Source organism: Lytechinus variegatus, chromosome 14 (assembly GCF_018143015.1).
Source record: "Lytechinus variegatus isolate NC3 chromosome 14, Lvar_3.0, whole genome shotgun sequence".
Taxonomy (NCBI): Eukaryota; Metazoa; Echinodermata; class Echinoidea; order Temnopleuroida; family Toxopneustidae; genus Lytechinus; species Lytechinus variegatus.
In genome coordinates, this window is record NC_054753.1 from 20,933,893 (window position 1) to 20,952,744 (window position 18,852).

General features: G+C 34.7%; 2 protein-coding genes across 2 annotated transcripts; both read right to left on the minus strand.

Annotated features, from left to right (window-relative positions):
• Nucleotides 1-4,250: 4,250 nt before the first annotated feature.
• Nucleotides 4,251-7,352, minus strand: LOC121428103 (E3 ubiquitin-protein ligase TRIM71-like). Its single transcript, XM_041624687.1, has 2 exons — nt 6,624-7,352; nt 4,251-5,523 (listed from the first exon to the last, which is right to left on the minus strand). The coding sequence occupies exons 1-2, from the start codon at nt 7,257-7,259 to the stop codon at nt 4,255-4,257; spliced, it is 1,905 nt and encodes a 634-aa protein (XP_041480621.1). The 5' UTR covers nt 7,260-7,352; the 3' UTR covers nt 4,251-4,254.
• Nucleotides 7,353-12,633: 5,281 nt separating this feature from the next.
• On the minus strand, nt 12,634-16,312 carry LOC121427995 (E3 ubiquitin-protein ligase TRIM71-like). The gene is made up of 2 exons (XM_041624572.1): nt 15,659-16,312; nt 12,634-14,654 (listed from the first exon to the last, which is right to left on the minus strand). Exons 1-2 carry the CDS (start codon nt 16,289-16,291, stop codon nt 13,377-13,379), a joined length of 1,911 nt encoding a protein of 636 aa, XP_041480506.1. The 5' UTR covers nt 16,292-16,312; the 3' UTR covers nt 12,634-13,376.
• Nucleotides 16,313-18,852: the final 2,540 nt, after the last annotated feature.

Below are 18,852 nucleotides of genomic sequence, written 5' to 3' on the forward strand. Positions count from 1 at the left end.
TAATAATATTTTTTTGATAAAGATTATGTCATGAGCATGTCAGTCGAGATAAATTTGTTGTTCTAAATATAGATCAAGGAAAACCTAATTTTATTTCATTTTCATCGCGTGCGTTCAAAAGCAATTTATATCTCAATTATCATCATTAACATCTATCTCTGTTTATCACCACCATACGTATTAACGATGGTTATTCCGTTATAACTATTATCATCACCGTCATCATCATCATTACCATCATCATCGTTATCATTACCATTTTTACCACCATCTTCATTACCACCATGTCACCACTATCTTCATCATCATCATCATTGTCGTCGTCATCATCCTCAACACTACCACCACCATCTTCAAATCTACTGTCATCATCATTATCGCTATCATCTTCACCACCACTATTATCATTATCATCATCAATAACACCACCACGAAAATCACTACCTTCATAATGATAGTAATAATAATAACAACTTTCGTCATCACAACCACCACCCCTATCATCACCACCACCACCACCACTACCACTACCGCCACCATTGTCATCAACGTAGTCATCATCGCCATCATCACCACCACCCCTATCACCATGCACCACGACTACCATCGTTTGAATAATCTTCATCACCATCATCATCTATCATAGTAATTATCATTATCTTCTTCACTATCATCACCATCATAATATCGTCATCACTGCCATCATTATCATTACTATCATCATCAACATCATCCTCATCATCATCATCATCACCATCATCATTACCATCATCAACATCATCATCATTACCATCACATTAGCAATTCACAAATGTATTCGAGATGACACCCCCCCCCCCATTCCTCAACCTTTTTGTTATAGAAACTCTTGGAATTGATGTTGGTGTCTCGGTGATTATCTGTTAAAATTATTCTACCAGAATTTGGTAATGTTAAATATACATGTATAAGTTTGGGGTTTTTACCGAAATTAGTGATAAACAGTTTTTTGTTTTAAGTAAATCATCTTCTCACTCCCTTTCTCTCTCTCACCGACCACCGACTACCACCCCCCCCCCCGTTCTATTTAGTTAGTATTCAACATGTTCAAAGTTTGACCAGATTTAATTCAATTTTATCATATTTACAATTTAATGAAAAGAGAAATCCATAGATTCAATTCAAAAGGAATAATCGGTATGTGCTCGATATACTTCAATTCTAATAAAATATGCATTGAACGTTTTTAGATGACAAATTCTAGATTGTCCTCTCGGAACAATTTTCTCTCGTTTTCTATCTTCACCATTTATATATCTCACAAAATAATCGGATATATTATTTGTTTCTATTGTTTTCTCTTTTGGTTTGCTAAATGCATTCTAATACATATAGGCCTATTAGAATAAAACAATCGAATATCAAAATGCAGCCTTTGTATAATGTTATATACTTTGCATCTTTATGCCCCTTTCTTCTGTAATGATGATTTTTTTTTATTTAAGTATGAAACCAGATATTTATTCTACATTCAGCATATAAAGAGATGATATATTTCCTATATTATAGGTTTTCCCGTCCAATTTCGTCAAAATTTCAACCGATTTAATGATGTAATAATTCAATTTACAATTAATTTGAATGACCTATGAGATCAGCATTTAAATAGCCAAATACTTGATTTAATTTAATTCTACTGGCACGCGATTTCATAGCTATTTCATTTAAACATTTCTAAAGAACGATCAAATTAAAATAGCTGAGTAGTGTTTTCAAATTCGCACCGGTACCTTCCTTTCGAACGTTTAGGAATTCAAAATCATTAATATGCAATCACTTACAAGATATGGACAGTGTTTTTCGTTGCTGTTTTTTTTTTACTTCTTTTGAAAATTATGGAAATGGGTTTTACTCCTAAATTGGATGTTAACAATTTTATTGAATTTTACATCTGACAGACCATCATTGGGACAACAACTCGTTTTTGTTCCACTTTCATAACTATAGACTGTGGTCAATACCATAATACCCATCCCTTCCCCAAAACGATTTAAATTATATACAATTATGTAAAATGAAAAAGAACAAGATGATGAAGAAAACTACCTACCATTGGCATACTAGGTCATCGACCCACTCAATGGCGGATCCAGGGGAGGGCACAGCCGACTCGTGCCCCCCCCCCCCTTTAGAGGCACAATTATTTTTTTTTTTCGTGGACTGAATACCATTATTCTTTGGTTAAAAATCTTCTTTTTTTTACTCGTCAAATTCCTCCGGAAAATGTGCCCCCTTTTGGGAAATCCTCGATCTGCCCCTGCACCCACTCATCAATCACTAAAAGAATAAGCGTTTACAACCATATCCTATAAGTGTTGCATGAATTACGTCTTTATCAAACATAATGGAATAAAATGATTCTAACTGAAAAGATCCGCAAAAAATAGAAATATAGGGTAAAGTTTGAAAAAATGAATACAGAAACATGATATCTGAATTTGGAAGTTTAAAGTGCAAATATGTGTGCCGACAAATGAAATTGTAAATGGTGTTTTAGGCGAAATTAAACGATCAGTTCGTCGTCGTGAAATTAAATGACACCTTAGGGCCATTAATTTGAACGAACTTCTCTCTAAATTGAATTTCCACAAAATTCAAAGGAATGATATAGAACGGAAATGAATGAAAATGAACCATGTGTGCAGAGGGTGGACAGAAATCTTTCGAATTTGAACGTCCTTTCATTGACTGAAATGCAACTCTGATGAAATTGGACGGGAAAACCTATATTATACTATATAGTTGGTAATAATCGATACCAATACCATTCCCATTTAAGTCTACAAGGGTCCCGTAACACAAAGGTTAGCGATTGATCGTATGCTTGGTATTCATGATTAATTGTACATTGTAGTCAATTCAATCAATCGTAGAGATATTCATCTAAGTTGCTTGTTAAGGTTCGTGCAACAGGCCCAAGAAGTGCATTTCAAAACATGACATCTATTTGATCTTTTTTATGTTGAACTAACTAGGCGAGATAACACGAAGGTTAGCGATTAATCGCTAAATGAAATAGCCTATCAAGATCGTCGTTGCATGCGTAATTTGCTCACTAGACTGAATAGGAACCAATCAGAATTGTTCTTTCAAATAATGTGTTACTGGCTCCTGATGTCACTGGTTATACATTCAAAATAAATTCATCTAATAGCTACGCATAGTCACTAATAGTGGTGCATTCACGGCGTCAAGAAACACATATTATTAAATAAAACAAACCTTATACCGAAATTAAAAAAACTATAAGTTTTGTAATCAATTTACTTTTAAAATATTCTTTCCCCAAGGATAAACTGAGTCGTTTAAAACATAAGTCATAACTATACGCAAGAGAATGTCAGAGACTAACCTCCGAGAGAGCAGTAACTCGATAACATGCATTTCTAAAATATAAATCGTGATATTTACACAAGAAAAAACTAATTTATACATCAAATTCAAAGTACATTTACATGTTCTTAAAAGAAAATTACCACAAATCGACATGGAGTTGCCCCTCTACGTTAAAGGTGATAACCAGGTCTTTCGAATTATTGCATAGAAGTTTGGGTTGCTTTTTTGCACGTTTCTTTTTTTTTTTAAGGCTGATTTCATGATCTTAAACTTGCAATGAAAAAGAAACCGAACTTTTGGGGATAGAGATTGCTGGAATGTTCTTGAAAAAGCAAATAAATGGTGTCAATTGGGGGATCGTAAGCGATCGTGGCTACATATATACTTGAATGTAAACAGAGAAAATCTGGCACTGAACACTTGAGTATGAGTCGAATAGCAATTGAACGTTTAAGTTAATCTAGAATTAAAGATAGTGGAATCTATCTTTTTGAATTTTCTCTAAATAATTCTTAGAAAGACTCTACACATTAATATAACGATAATGGACGATTTGTAATTATACTTTACACCGTATACAATACATTCCTATATGCAATATTATGTATATAATAATTGAGATAAAGTTTGTATTTATACACGCATATATTGGAAAATGAATATAAATTATATATTCACATCTCCACCTGTTCACTAATTTTTACGAAACCATGGTAATTAAGACTATCCATATCACATTAAGTGATTCTATCATTGGATGAAGATATCACATGGTAAGTAATATACATGTAATACTGAATATCGACACGTGTTCAAGTAGATTTGTAGCAGGATGAAAGCATGTCAGTCCCCATACTACATGGTGAGATATAACGTAGATTACAGTGATACCTTGATGAAATATAACTTCTTGTCACAAGCAAAGGCGAGCATGTCTGGGGAGAGGGAAACCAAGTAACACCAATTCCAAACCAATGTCATATCAAGTGCATTGAATTCAAATCTTTCCTTCAGGTTCAGACCATCAAGATCATAGAGTCTGATCACGACGTTATTATTCTTCGTATCAACACTCGCTACATACACCCTGTCCTGCTCATCCACGGTAGCATACATGTTGACACCCTTTGGAGCTTGTAGAGACTCACCAGCATTCCCATCCCTGTCATAGACCGTCACCACGCTTGGATTCTCCCAACATGAACTCGTGACGATCAAACCCGTCCTGGTGGGAGATGCCTGATTCGTATCGTGCTTTGTTTGAACGGTGTGTTTAAGAGTGGATCCTGTCGGGTCATAGATATAGACTTGTTTTCCATAGTTAGTAATGATGATTTCATCTGATGGACTTTTGTTAACTTTGAGAATATGAATAGTTTTGTTTCTTAAGTGGATTGTTGCTTTCCTAGAGCCAAGGGGAGAGTAGATGTGGGCTTCTGTAGAACCAGCCGACACGCAAAACGCCCCGTCCCGTTGCACAACCAGATCATAACAATTCATGTCATTTAAGGCTAATATGTTACTATATCGCTGCTTACCACCATTTGAATCAATGATATCAATACCTTGTGCATTGCTCCCATACCCGATAGCGACAGTGCTATGGGAGTGCCTGGCCATACAGTGCATCCCTCCCCGTAGATCAACACACTGAATGACATCCATCTTGGGATCTGATCCTGAGATACTCCCGAGGTCAAGACGAGTATCATCTGCTGGTTTAAACCTCTTCTCCTGTGCTTTCTTCTTTATAGCTTCCGCAGAAGTGTGATTGGTAACCTCCTTCAGCATGGTATCCAGCTCCTCACAGAGCAAGATATGAGCAGATAGAGTGTCTGTCTCAAGATGACCCAGTCTGTCATTATCTACCAAAATAATTGAACTACAAATACTCTTGATCCTCTGTCGATCTTTTGACTTCAAGACGTCGAGGTCGTCATCAAAACTACGTTCTAAGGCATGTATTTGGTCGGTGAGATTTCGAAGATTTTCTTCCAGCTCCTTGGCCTTGATGCTGTAGGCTTGCCTGACATCATCTAGTAGTGTCTGCACTGCAATGTGTATCTCATGACGTTGTATTTCTATGTTCTGAATGTTCTTCTCCAGCTCTGCTTTCTTGTCAGCACATCGCTGAGCAAGGTCTGTCACCTACGTATAGAACGTGATAAAACAGTGAGTTAGATCTGGAAATATTCCATGAAGGTGAATATAAGAAATACTGATACTCTACAAACAAAGAAATCATACAGAATGACATACGACAATCTGAATAAGATTGAAGAGAGACATCATTTAATTACAAAATTGTTTGTCATATTGAAACAATAACGATGATAATTATCAATGTAGTTCAACATAAAGAATAAGTTACATAATCAAATGAAACAACATTTTAGATGCTGATGATGGTATTACAAATTATTATATACCATTGTCAATCTGTATTCAACACCATCTATATTGTTATTTTATAAATCATTATTAATTCATATATTCTTATTCATTATGCCATTATTATATCATTATTCGTCTTATCATTAGTAGTAGTATTATTATCATCATTATTATTGTCATTGATATTTCATTATTATTAATATTATCATTTTTTTACTATTACTGTTCTTAATATCTTATATAACTTGATATTGTGATTATGATTATTATCGTCATCACAATCAAAATCATTATTAAGAGTGGTATGATATTTGGTGTTAATTCTTATCAATTAATTAGTTTTCATCATTTTCTGCTCAATGATCGCCCTGAGTATTGATAACCATGTTAAATCTACCTATTATACACACATAAAATGCTGGGCAACATACTGTCCATTGTGTTTGGTGATATTTGGAAAAAAAATATATACTGTATATACATGTTTATATATTCTGAGCAATTATTATCCAATTGAGCAAATTTATTACCCAATTAATAGTTTTATTACCAAATTTTGACAGATAGTGTGTTACCCAGTGATGGTTAATAATTGATCCTTTTTGCCCAAACTTTTTAAGAGTGTACGCTTTGTTTCATTTTTTATATAAGCTATTTAACCTTTATACATTACTTGTTTAAATAGATTTAAAAGTGTTTAGACTCTTAAACAGCAAAGTTTGATTTTTTATATTTGATTCTCAATTAAAATTAAGCATGGTTGTTTGAAATTCTAAACATCCACTGTAATAGTAAAGAGCGATGTATACAATATCAACCAGCATTTTTACTGTGATAATTATGAATAAATTTACCTTCCGTCGTAACTCCTGCTCAAAGTCAACCTGGTTCTTGATTTCATGAGCTCTATGACCAACAAGTACGCACTTTTGACAGACATGGACCTTACAATCCTCACAAAACATATCTTTGTTCTCTTGTTTGTGGATGGAACACTTCTCGAACAAATGACCAATGCTGACATTTCCTTCGATGACATCATCCATGGAGACAATCTCATGACCGTCAAAGAACATGGTAAGCTGTTGATGAGAATGCAGACACTTATCACACATATAACAATGACATGTTAAGCAGAATGACACGGCGTCTTTCTGAGACTTGCAAGCGGTGCATTTCTGGCACATCTCGAGGACAGCATTCATCCCTCCACACTTGGCGTGGTAATCGTCTACGCATCCGTTGATGGAGACATTGAGGCGGAGATCATCGACACGGTTGGCGGACAACTTGGTGATCTCCCTGCAGAGAGGACAGACCATGTGATCAAGGTCCTGGTGGGTTAGGTCGTATTTCTTGAGGCATCGCCTACAAAATGTATGTCCACATGAAGTTAAGATTGTCGCCTCGACAAATATATCAAGACATAATGGACATATCAGGTTCGGTGAAGAGCTTGATGCTTTCTCTGATCCACACTTCTCAGCCATCGCTAAATAAAGAGATCTAATTAAATCCAACCACAAGAACTATCACATTACAACGAAGCCAACAGTGCATTTCGATACAAATCATTCGTAGTGCTGCAATTGTAAAAGTACACTACTGTGAACTGAAGTAGGAACTTTCTATTAATAGAACTGGGTATTCCCACCTACCTTTGAACTTGGCAGCGTTAAGTATGCATAATTTCATCGAAAGAGGGATTTTTTTCATTCCGCTTATATAATATATTTAGTACACATTGATCCAAAAGCCTCGTATTACTTTTTGATTACAATCAAAGGTAAAAGCACACTGCTGCGCAGTATAAACTTCCTAAAAATAGAAGTGGGTATGATAATTATATATCAATAGCATGTATGGTGCTGACTCCATGTGACTACCTGATGACTATGTCATCGGAATTGTTCTTCCACTACAAACTCTTGTCAGTTTTATCTATTACAAAGGTTGATAAGCCAGAATGCAGATATTCCTATTTTCAACTGATTATCTAATTATTCGAGATTTATCGATCCGTGCTGGTCTTGGCATTGTTTGACTGAAGCAACACAGCCAAGAAGCTGTTTAAAACATGTATACATATACCACGCTGTTTTGCTAAATCAACTTTACAAGAGTTGTTTAAACGTTGTTTAAAGTCTGAAACAACATTAATAAATCAAGCATGTTTCTTTAAACCGTTTAACAACTACTGTGAGATTCATATAGTAAACAGTCTTGTATTAAGAAACCCAAAACTTTTTACTGTGAAGGACTTAATTTGATCGTGGTGTTGGATACTGCACTCTAAAAACGTGACTATCAGTGATTGCCATATCAGTTGCACCCAGCTGACTACTGGTCTAGTCAATTTGACTGATTTGTTTTAAGAGTATTGGCGCTTTGATTTGTATTTGAAACCAAACAATATTTCAATGTAGAATGTGATCTGGAAAATTAGTCACGTGATAATACCTGGAAAAGAAGATCTTTTAAAATGATTGTTTTGGTTGAAAGGTTCTTTAATATATAGTCTCAATGAGAAAAAAGGGTAGATTTAAAGAATCATTTACCTATTAAAAATGACAGATTCAAAGAAAGCTATAATCTAATTAATCTTTAAAACACATAGCGTGATATGTAGGAGCTTATTAACGTTTTCCTCACATTTCAAAGGGAGTTACTTGTAGATTAATAGGCCGTAGGGTAGTCACATAATAATGGAAGGACTGGTAATTTCTTTCGGCCCCCTTTTCTTGCTACGGCAGCAGATCCCAAGGGATATCATTATCCCCTTTATTCAATCACCAACCAGTACCCCCCCCCCCACCTTCCGTTTCCTAATCCCCTCATTTCATGCAGGCAACGTTTAAATATTAAATTCCAGTTCCCTAGCACCCCCCTCCCCTTGAAGAGGACCATATAGTTCTTAAATACTTTCCTTTTCATATCAACTTCAATTCTTAATTGCTTGGAGACATGGTTTCAGATTTTGGGCCCGCATTGTGTAAAAATGAAAACTGATCATTTTTTCATATAATTTTCGTCTTCATGTGCAAAAATCCCCGACTGTATGATTTGATATTTCCACTATCATGACTATTGTAAAATCTCTATTTCTCTATCAAGAAGATATTTCATTCATAGATTACGTGACTTTAACGATCAAGTTGCCATCTTTAGAGTAATCTCTGTGTAACTCATTGCGGGATCTTTTTCTATATCATTTTTAATTTAATATATGTGTAAGACAGATCTTATTCGGTTAAAAAAGATATTAATCTTTAATTTCTGAGTCTGTATATTGATATTGTTTTGTGTAATTGTGATTTTATGTTCTTCTTTATATTGTTTTTAAGAGAAATTATTCATTCATGTTTTGTTATATATAAGAATAATTGTAGAAGAATTGTGAAAGCATGCAGTTACATTAATCTATTAGTTATTTCCTCTTTAAGAATAGCCTAGAATGATCAAGTACATTCCACAGCATGTTTGTAAGAACGTTCCAGAATGTCTTTTATTATGCAGGCCTTGCCTCTTTAAAGGCCAAGGAGTTTTATCGTTGAATAGGGAAGAGCCAAACAATAGAATTGTATTGGTAGTGGAAATGAATAGGCTTAGGTATTTTGTTTACACATGTTGATTTCAATGAGGTCATTCAAGAGTCTTCTGGATTTTGACTGCTCCTGAAAGGAGAAAGTTCTTTTAGAAGGCAATGCTAGAACTTTCCATTATAGTGAATTCTAGAAGGATAGCTGTAATGAGTATATAAAGCTGCAGTTTCTTTAAGGATATCATCACATCATATGAGAGCAGGAGATCACATCATATGAGATCACTTCACCAGATCATATCAGTTTATTTCCACCTGGAATATCTATATTGTGTGGAATTACTTGCCCACCATCAATGAACTGTTTGCAGTTATTTTGAGAGAGAAATTATCAGTTCTCATCGAGATCATCAACATCATCAACCTGTTCAATGAACACGCTTCAACCCATGGATTGCTGAAATTGACTGTTAATCATCATCAACATCGTCTTCACGGACATTTCAACTCGTTACAGTGACTTTTATTATTCATCGGACTTCAACATCAGTTTCATCATCGCCATCATCAATAAGGAATCTTCCCAGCCTACCTGGAATATATATTGGACTATAACAGTGAACTATAACCCTGGATTGTACATCAGACACTTCAAGAGATTAATGTAAGATTATTTGGTTTTATTTCGTTTATGTATAATTATTTCCTGTAATAAAAAAAGGAAAATTTAAACTTTATATATATTTAAAAATCTTCTTTATTATTTGTTGCAGTATCGTAACAGTTTCATTTCTGTTTTCTAAGATTTTTCTGTCTATCTTCCTCTCCTATAACCCTACGCAACCATTGATGGAGACATTTAGGCAGAGATCATCGACACGGTTAAGAGACGTTAAGAAATTATTCAGTTATTTTTTATTTGTGATAGTTCTAAAGATTTCTCTCCTTATCCTTCTATTCATGTTTCATTTCTGGTATTTCTAAAGATTTTCTGTTTATATAATTCCTCTCCTATAACCCTACGCAACCGTTGATGGAGACATTAAGGCAGAGATCATCAAAACGGTTGGGGGACAGTTGAGGGACGTTAAGATAAATTATTCAGTTATTTTTCATTTGTGATAGTTCTAAAGATTTCTCTCCTTATCCTTCTCTTCTCTTTGATTCTATCTCTGGTTTCATCTCATTTACTCCTGATCCACTCCTCCCATATTCTACCCACTCTCTCTCTCTCTCTCTTTCTCTTCCCCTTCTCCCCCTAACTCTCTCTGATTGCCTCTCTCTCTCATCCTTTCATTCAAAGTTTGAACAGACTCGATTCAAATTTATGATATTCAGAGTTTAATGAATATTGAGAAAAACATAGGTTCAATTAAAAGAAAAACGATATAACAAACCTCCATAATTATGTGCTCGATCTACTTCGGGGTTAATGCGATTGGGTAGCTTTTAGAAAGCAACTAATGGGCCTAGTAACACAAAGGTTAGCAATTAAGCGCACGCTTGATTTTAACGATTGATGATACATTATAGTCAATGCAATCAATCGTAGAAAAATGTTCTACGATCATTGCTAAGCTTTGTGTATACGGGCCCCCGGTTGACTTCCCCTCGTTTGTTTTTATCTCTCATAAAGCCATCGTAAATCCATTTGTTTTCATTTTTCTCTTTTGTTTTGATACAGCTACTCTACTACACATGGAAGTCTACGTTAGCGAATGAAATGATCGAACATTAAAATTTATTGATAATGTTAAATTAAACGGATTTATATATTTACAAATATTAATTTTACAAATATAAATCAGTCAGCGTCAGCCTATCGATAACATATTAATTTCTGTATTTCCATGCTATTATACTACTTTTTCCGTATGCTGTAAAAAAATGGGCCTGAATAAGTGAATGAAACAATCAGGGAAAAAGTATTATTTCATGCGGCTGTATCGATTGTATTTGCGATATACGATGACTTTCACATCCTACCGGGTACCCATTTAGCACCTGGGTCGAGAGTGGCAAAGTGTGGATAGACGCCTTGCCAAAGGTACTAAAAAACTATATACAAGAGAATCTCATACTCGATAACATGCATTTCTAAAATATAAATCGTGATATTTACACAAGAAAAAAGTCATTTTTACATCAAATTCAAAATACAATGAAATGTTATTAAAAGAAAATAACCACAGATCGACCTGGAGTTGTTCATCTACGTTAAAGGTCTCTTGAATCATCGTATAAAGGTTTTTTTAAGCAGGTTTTTTATTAAAGAAAGGCTGTTGTCATGATCCTAAACTCGCAATCGAAAAGAATTCCGCATTTTGGGCTTGTACTAAAAAATAAAACTAGTTTTATTTTATTTATTTATTTTTATTTTAGCCTCGTCAATATATTTCAATTCATACTTGATTCAAAGTCCATTCGGAATATCGAAAAAGGAGCGGTTTAGTTTTGACACCGGTTTGATTTCGTTATCTGCAAAATGGGGATAAAGATTGCAGAAATGATCTTTAAAAAACTTGTAAACGGGTGTCAAAGTCATGGTTTTGTGGCGATCCTCAAGGTGATTATTGTATATGATACACGAGTGCATTAGAACATACGCCAACCACTGGAATATACGAGTCGAATAACAATGGAACATTTGATTTAAAATTCAAGTTTAATTATGAATTCTGTGCTAATGCAGCAAGTCACATTTCCCCCCTACGGCCGCAGTACAGCGAGTCGAAAACGACCGTCTTAAGATTTTTTTTCTACCAGCTACGTTATGGTGGTTTGAATAAAATTAGATCAAACGGCTGCTGATTTAGACTCGCCGTAAGGCGCCCGTAGCGGAATATGACTGCAACATAAACAATTCTTAAGAATGCATCTACATATACCATAATATAAAGATAGTGTAAGTCTGGTAATTTTACTATACATTGTATACATACATGTAAATACATTGTGTATATGCAGCATCATGCGAGATCTTCGAGATCTTGTATATAATGATTAAGATGAAGTTTATATCTCCATGCATCTATTCACAAAATGAATATGTGTCTATTCATATCTCCTTCTGTTCACTAATATACAAAATACCATTATATTGCATCCATTCAAATTCAGAGGGACTTATGACAAATTAAAAGACTGAAAACAATGTTATTCTTGAGATGTCTTGTTTGCATTCTTAAAAGAAAGGAAATCAAAATGGAATTTTTTCAAGACTATTCTGAAACAATACCTATACAAAAAGTTTTTACCAGCAAATATTTCATTTCTCAAATAAATGGTTTTAAGCGGTTGGTACTTCTTTCCCTTTGGAGAAGATTACATGATTAATAATCAAAAATAAAATGGAAGAATCTTCTAGACGGTCAAAAAGAAAGCATCTTATCAGTCCATCATCCACGATAATTTAACTGAATAGCAAATAGCGAATAGGCATGAGTATGATGGTACGAATACTTCGCATGACGTGAAAGCAAAATGGTCTAATACTGTAGAGTGTACTCTTTCTGCTTATGGTACGTTTATACCCCTTATTACACTGTAAATATATTCATTAGTATGTATCATAGTAATTCTCTTGATCTATTTTTAATTACGTTTGCTGATTACTTTGTTATATTTTCAATAAATGCTTAGTTATATTTCGGGTTTTAAGTTGATAATTTTGCTATCACTCGATAATTACAATGATAAGCACGATATATAGGCCTGTGTTTGTTGCAGACTGAATAGTATATTCAATAATCGGAAAATTGGTGCAAAATGACTTGCATTTTTACAATTCATTAATTGATTCATTTTATTTATCACTTGTATGTTGAATTAAATGTTAATATTTCCACGTTTTATCGAGCTTGTGGCTGCAACACATAGTCTTTTTTTTCAATTAACACATTTTCTACGAATTAAATTGTACCGTATCTCTATCACATTAACTGATTTTATCATTGGATGAAGATATCACATGGTAAGTAAATTTATATCGACACGTGTTAAAGTAGATTTGTAGCAGGATGAAAGCATGTCAGTTTCCATACTACATGGTATGATATAACGTAGATTACAGTGATACCTTCATGAAATATAACTTCTCGCAACAAGCAAAGGCGAGCATGTCTGGAGAGAGGGAAACCAAGTAACACCACCAAGTATCCAATGTCATATTAAGTGAATTGAACTCAACTCTTTCCTTCAGGTTCAGACCATCAAGATCATAGAGCCTGATCACGACGTTACTATTCTTCTCATCAACACTCGCTACATACACCCTGTCCAGCTCATCCACGGCAGCATACAGGTAGACACCCTCTGGAGCTTGTAGAGACTCACCAGCATTCCCATCCCTGTCATAGACCGTCACCACGCTTGGATCATGTGGATTGCCCCAACATGAACTCGTGACGATCAAACCCGTCCTGGTGGTTGATGCCTGATACGTCCTGTGCTTTGTTTGAACAGTGCGTTTAAGAGTGGATCCTGTCGGGTCATAGATATAGATTTGTGTTCCATAGTTAGTAATGATGATTTCATCTGATGGACTTCTGTTAACTCTGAGATAATAATAAAAATTGTTTCTCACGTGGATTGTTGCTTTCCTAGAGCCAAAGCGAGAGTAGAAGTGGGCTTCTGTAGAACCAGTGGACACGCAAAACGCCCCGTCCCGTTGCACAACCAGATCATAACAATTCATGTCATTTAAGGCTAATATGTTACTATATCGCTGCTTTCCTCCATTTGAATCAATGATATCAATACCTTGTGCATATCCCCCATTCCCGATAGCGACAGTGCTATTGGAGTACCTTGTCATACCGAGCATCACTCCCCGTAGATCAACACACGTAATGACTTTCATCTTGGGATCTGATCCTGAGATGCTCCCGAGGTCAAGCTGAGTATCGTCTGCTGGTTTGAACCTCTTCTCGTGTGCTTTCTTCTTAATAGCTTCCGCAGAAGTGTGATCAGTAACCTCCTTCAGCATGGCATCCAGCTCCTCACAGAGCAAGATATGAGCAGATAGAGTGTCTGTCTCAAGATGACCCAGTCTGTCGTTATTTACCAAAGTAATTGAACTACAAATACTCTTGATCCTCTGTCGATCTTTTGACTTCAAGACGTCGAGGTCGTCATCAAAACTATGCTGTAAGGCATGTATCTGCTCGGTGAGATTTCGAAGATTTTCTTCCAGCTCCTTGGCCTTGATACTGTAGGCTTGCTTGACATCATCTAGTAGTGTCTGCACTGCAGTGTGTACCTCATGACGTTGTATTTCTATGTTCTGAATGTTCTTTTCCAGCTCTGCTTTCTTGTCAGCACATCGTTGAGCAAGGTCTGTCACCTACGAATTGAAAGTGATAAAAACAGTGAGTTAGATCTGGAAGTATTCCATAAAGGTGAAAATATCAAGTAATAATACTATAAAAAAAGAAGATAAATCATACAAAACGACATACGATGTTCTGAATAAGCTTGAATAGAGACAACATATAATCACAAAATTGTACGTCATATTGAAACAATAACGATAATAATCACCAATGTACATTAGTTCAACATAAAGATCAAAGAACTGGATTAAATGCAACAACATTTTAGATGCTGATGATGGTATTACAGATCATTATATATCATTGTCAATCTGTATTCAACAACATCTATATATATTGTTGTTTTATTAATCAATATTCTGTTCTATAGTCTTATTTATTATATCATTATCATGACTATTATTATTCCTGTTACCTTAATTATTATCATTATCATTATTTTATTAGTATTATTTCTTTTTATATTTTTACTGTTAATGTTCTTAATATCTTGTGTATATCTTGATATTGTGATTATCATTATTATCGTCATCGGTTTCATCACCATCGTAATCATTAAAATAAAATAGCGTGATCGTTGGTGTTTTCATCATAAATCTACATACTGTCCACTGTGTTGGGTAATGTTTGTTAGTACAAAAAATATATACATACTTATGTATTCTGGGCAGTTATTGTCTAATTCAGCAAAGTTATTACCCAATTATTAGTTTTTATTATCCAATTTGGACAGACTTGAACTAATAGTAGTATGGATAATATGTTGCCAAGTGATGGTTAAAAATTGGGCCTTTTTGCCCAACCTTTTTAAGAGTGTACGCTCTAAACATATTGCCTACATTTTTATACAACTTGTAAACAGCTAAGTTTGATTATTGATATTTGATTCTGAAAAAATTCTGAAAAGATTGTTTAAACTTCTAAACAACGACATAACTGTAAGGTTCAAATAGTGAACAGTGTTATGTGGATTTTTATACAGCGTTTTTGCTGTGATAATTATGAATAAATTCACCTTGTGTCGCAACTCCTGCTCAAAGTTAACCTGGTTCTTGACTTTGTGATTTTGATGATCAACGAGTACGCACTTGTGACAGACATGGACCTTACAAACCTCACAAAACATGTCCTTGTTCTCTGGTTTGTGGATGGAACACTTCTCGAATAAATGACCAATGCTGACCTTCCCTTCGATGACATCATCAATGGAGACAATCTCATGATCTTCAAAGACTGACAGATATTGATGACATTGCAAACATTTATCACATATGTAGTTATTACAGGTTCTGCAGAATGAGACAGCATCTCCTTGAAGCTTGCAACCAGAACATTTTGGTCGCATCTCGAGGACAGCATTCATCCCTCCACACTTGGCGTGGTGATCGTCTACGCATCCGTTGATGGAGACATTGAGGCGGAGATCATCGACACGGTTGGCAGACAACTTGGTGATCTCCCTGCAGAGAGGACAGACCATGTGATCAAGGTCCTGGTGGGTTAGATCGTATTTCTTGAGGCATCGCCTACAAAATGTATGTTCACATGAAGTTAAGATCGTCGCCTCGACAAATATATCAAGACATAATGGACATATCAGGTTCGGTGAAGAACTTGATGCTTTCTCTGATCCACACTTCTCAGCCATCGCTAAATTAATTTACAAACACGAGATCTAAATTCCAACTATAAACATATACATGTATGTCTATCAGGACTAATGTATGTTGAAACGTCAAGTTCGAGTTATAACACAGTGATGCAGCTTCATATTATTGTCATACTTCAATACAAATTCAACTACAAGTCAAACACACCCACTTTGAACATCCTATAACAATAGAACTGGGTATTCCCAGCTACCTTTGAACTTGACTGCGCGTTATATATCGTTGATAGAGGGCGTGGCATTATCAAGATCGTATCTCTGTGCAAATTATGCATTTTCGTCTTCATGTGCAAAATCCCACATTTGGATGATTATATCTTTCAAATATATTATGCATCCAATTCTATTTCTCTATCAAGAAGATATTTTATTAGGTTACCAGACATGAATTTTCGAATTTTCCTTTATTAAAAGACAGTATTCTGTGTAACTCATTCATATATCTTATTATCTTTAAAAAAAGAAAAAATGTCAATTTTTATCTTTCTTCATAGGCCTATGCATAAATCACAGAATGGATGATTTGATATTTCCAATGTTTTATGCATCTCCTTTTCTCTATCAAGAAAATATTTCATTAGGTTACCGGACTTAAATGTTCCAATTTTCCTTTATCAAAAGACAGAATCTGTTTTCATTATTTAGAGATCTGATAATGTAAAAAAAGGGTAATTTTTTCCATAATTTTTGTCTTCATGTGTAAAAATCCCAGCATAGATTATTTGATATTTTCGATAATGTATGCATCTCTGTTTCTCTATCAAGAAGAGATTCTGTTGGTTTACATGACTAATATTTCATATTTTGAGAGATCGTATTCAGTAACGAGAACAAAAATCTTTAACGGAAAGTTCTGAGTCTGTATGTGAATTGATAATTTTTTTTGTGTTAAATTGTGGTTCTATGAACATTTTCATATTGTTTGAGTAAAAGAAAATTATTCAGTAATGTTTGTGTTGTGATAATTATATTTTAAAAAATATTTGTATCTTTCTCTCATCTCTGATTCTCGCTCGGGTTTCATCTCATGTATTCCTGATCCACTCCTCTCGTATTCTCTCCCAACTCCCAATATAGGCCCTACTATAGTGTTTTCTATTCTCCATCTGTAGTTTCTCGCGGCCCATCGGTTGACAGTTGGACTAAATAAATGACAAATATTCTCATTAACAAGGTCAGGAGATGAATAAAAATTCTACTAGATTTTTGCTATAGTAAGCCACATCAGTATCCGAGTAATTATGATTTATTTTCAATTATCTTATTACGATTCGATGATGGGAAAAAAAATTAAATCATCAAGAACATATTTCGCGCTCAATCATAAACGACCTTGTATGTTAATGACGCCATTCAAGAAGATCAAGGCCCTATATAAACATTTATATAGGGCCTTGAAGAAGATGGAATAGCGCCACCATACACAATTTTAAAACAAGTTTTATTTTATTGTAAATTATTTCCTCGAAAAACCGATATTATTGTTTCTTTCCTACTCTTCTTTTCATATTTGCTCCTTCATTTTTTGTGTTTCATACTTTTTCTTTCTATCCATCTTTGTTTCTTTCTTCATTTCTCTTTCCCTTTCTTTCACACCCCCTCTTTCTCTCTTTCGTTCCTTTCTCTTACATGGCCCAATTTAGTATTTATTTCTAAATCAAAGTATCCACCAAAAGTTCTTATCTGAAATATTTGTCTAAGATTAATGATTTTTTAAATAAAGATTATTTTATGCGCATGTCAGTCGAGATAAATATGCTGTTTTGAATATGAATATATAGATCAAGGAAAACATGATAATGTTATTTTATTTTTATTGAAATCATCGCATGCGTCCAAAAGCAATTTATGTCTCAATTATCCTTCTTCACATCTTTCTCTCACCACCATACCTATTAACGGTGGGTATTCCGTTATAACTTATCATCACTGTCATCTTTACCACCATCTTCATCACCACCATGCCACCACTATCTTCATCATCATCATCGTCGTCATCCTCAACACTGCCACCACCACCATCTTCAAAACTACTGTCATCATCATCATCGCTACCATCTTCACCACCACTATTATTATCATTATCACCATTAATACCATCACAACACTACCTTCATAATGATAGTAAGAATAATCATCGTCATCACAACCACCATCCCTATCCTCATCACCACCACCACTACCGCCGCCACCATTGTCATTATCATAGTCATCATCACCACCACCCCCATCACCACCACGACCATGACGACTACCATCATTTGAATAGTCTTCATCACCATCATCATCTATCATACGATCATCATCATCTTCATCACTATCATCACCATCATCGTCATAATATCGTCATCATTGCCATCACATTATCATTATCATCATCATCATCATCATCATCATCATTACCATTATCATCATCATCATCATCAACATTATCATCATCATCATCATCATTACCATTATCATCATCATCATCATTACCATTATCATCATCCTCATCATCATCATCACCATCAACATCATCAACATCACCATCATCAACA

Bases quoted from the DNA above. Each gene is read 5' to 3' on its own strand.
- LOC121428103 (XM_041624687.1), bottom strand. From the start codon at position 7,259: ATGGCTGAGAAGTGTGGATCAGAGAAAGCATCAAGCTCTTCACCGAAC. The intron at 5,524-6,623 runs GTAAATTTATTC...TTCTATACGTAG, and splicing joins AGCAGGAGTTACGACGGAAG to GTGACAGACCTTGCTCAGCG.
- LOC121427995 (XM_041624572.1), bottom strand. From the start codon at position 16,291: ATGGCTGAGAAGTGTGGATCAGAGAAAGCATCAAGTTCTTCACCGAAC. The intron at 14,655-15,658 runs GTGAATTTATTC...TTCAATTCGTAG, and splicing joins AGCAGGAGTTGCGACACAAG to GTGACAGACCTTGCTCAACG.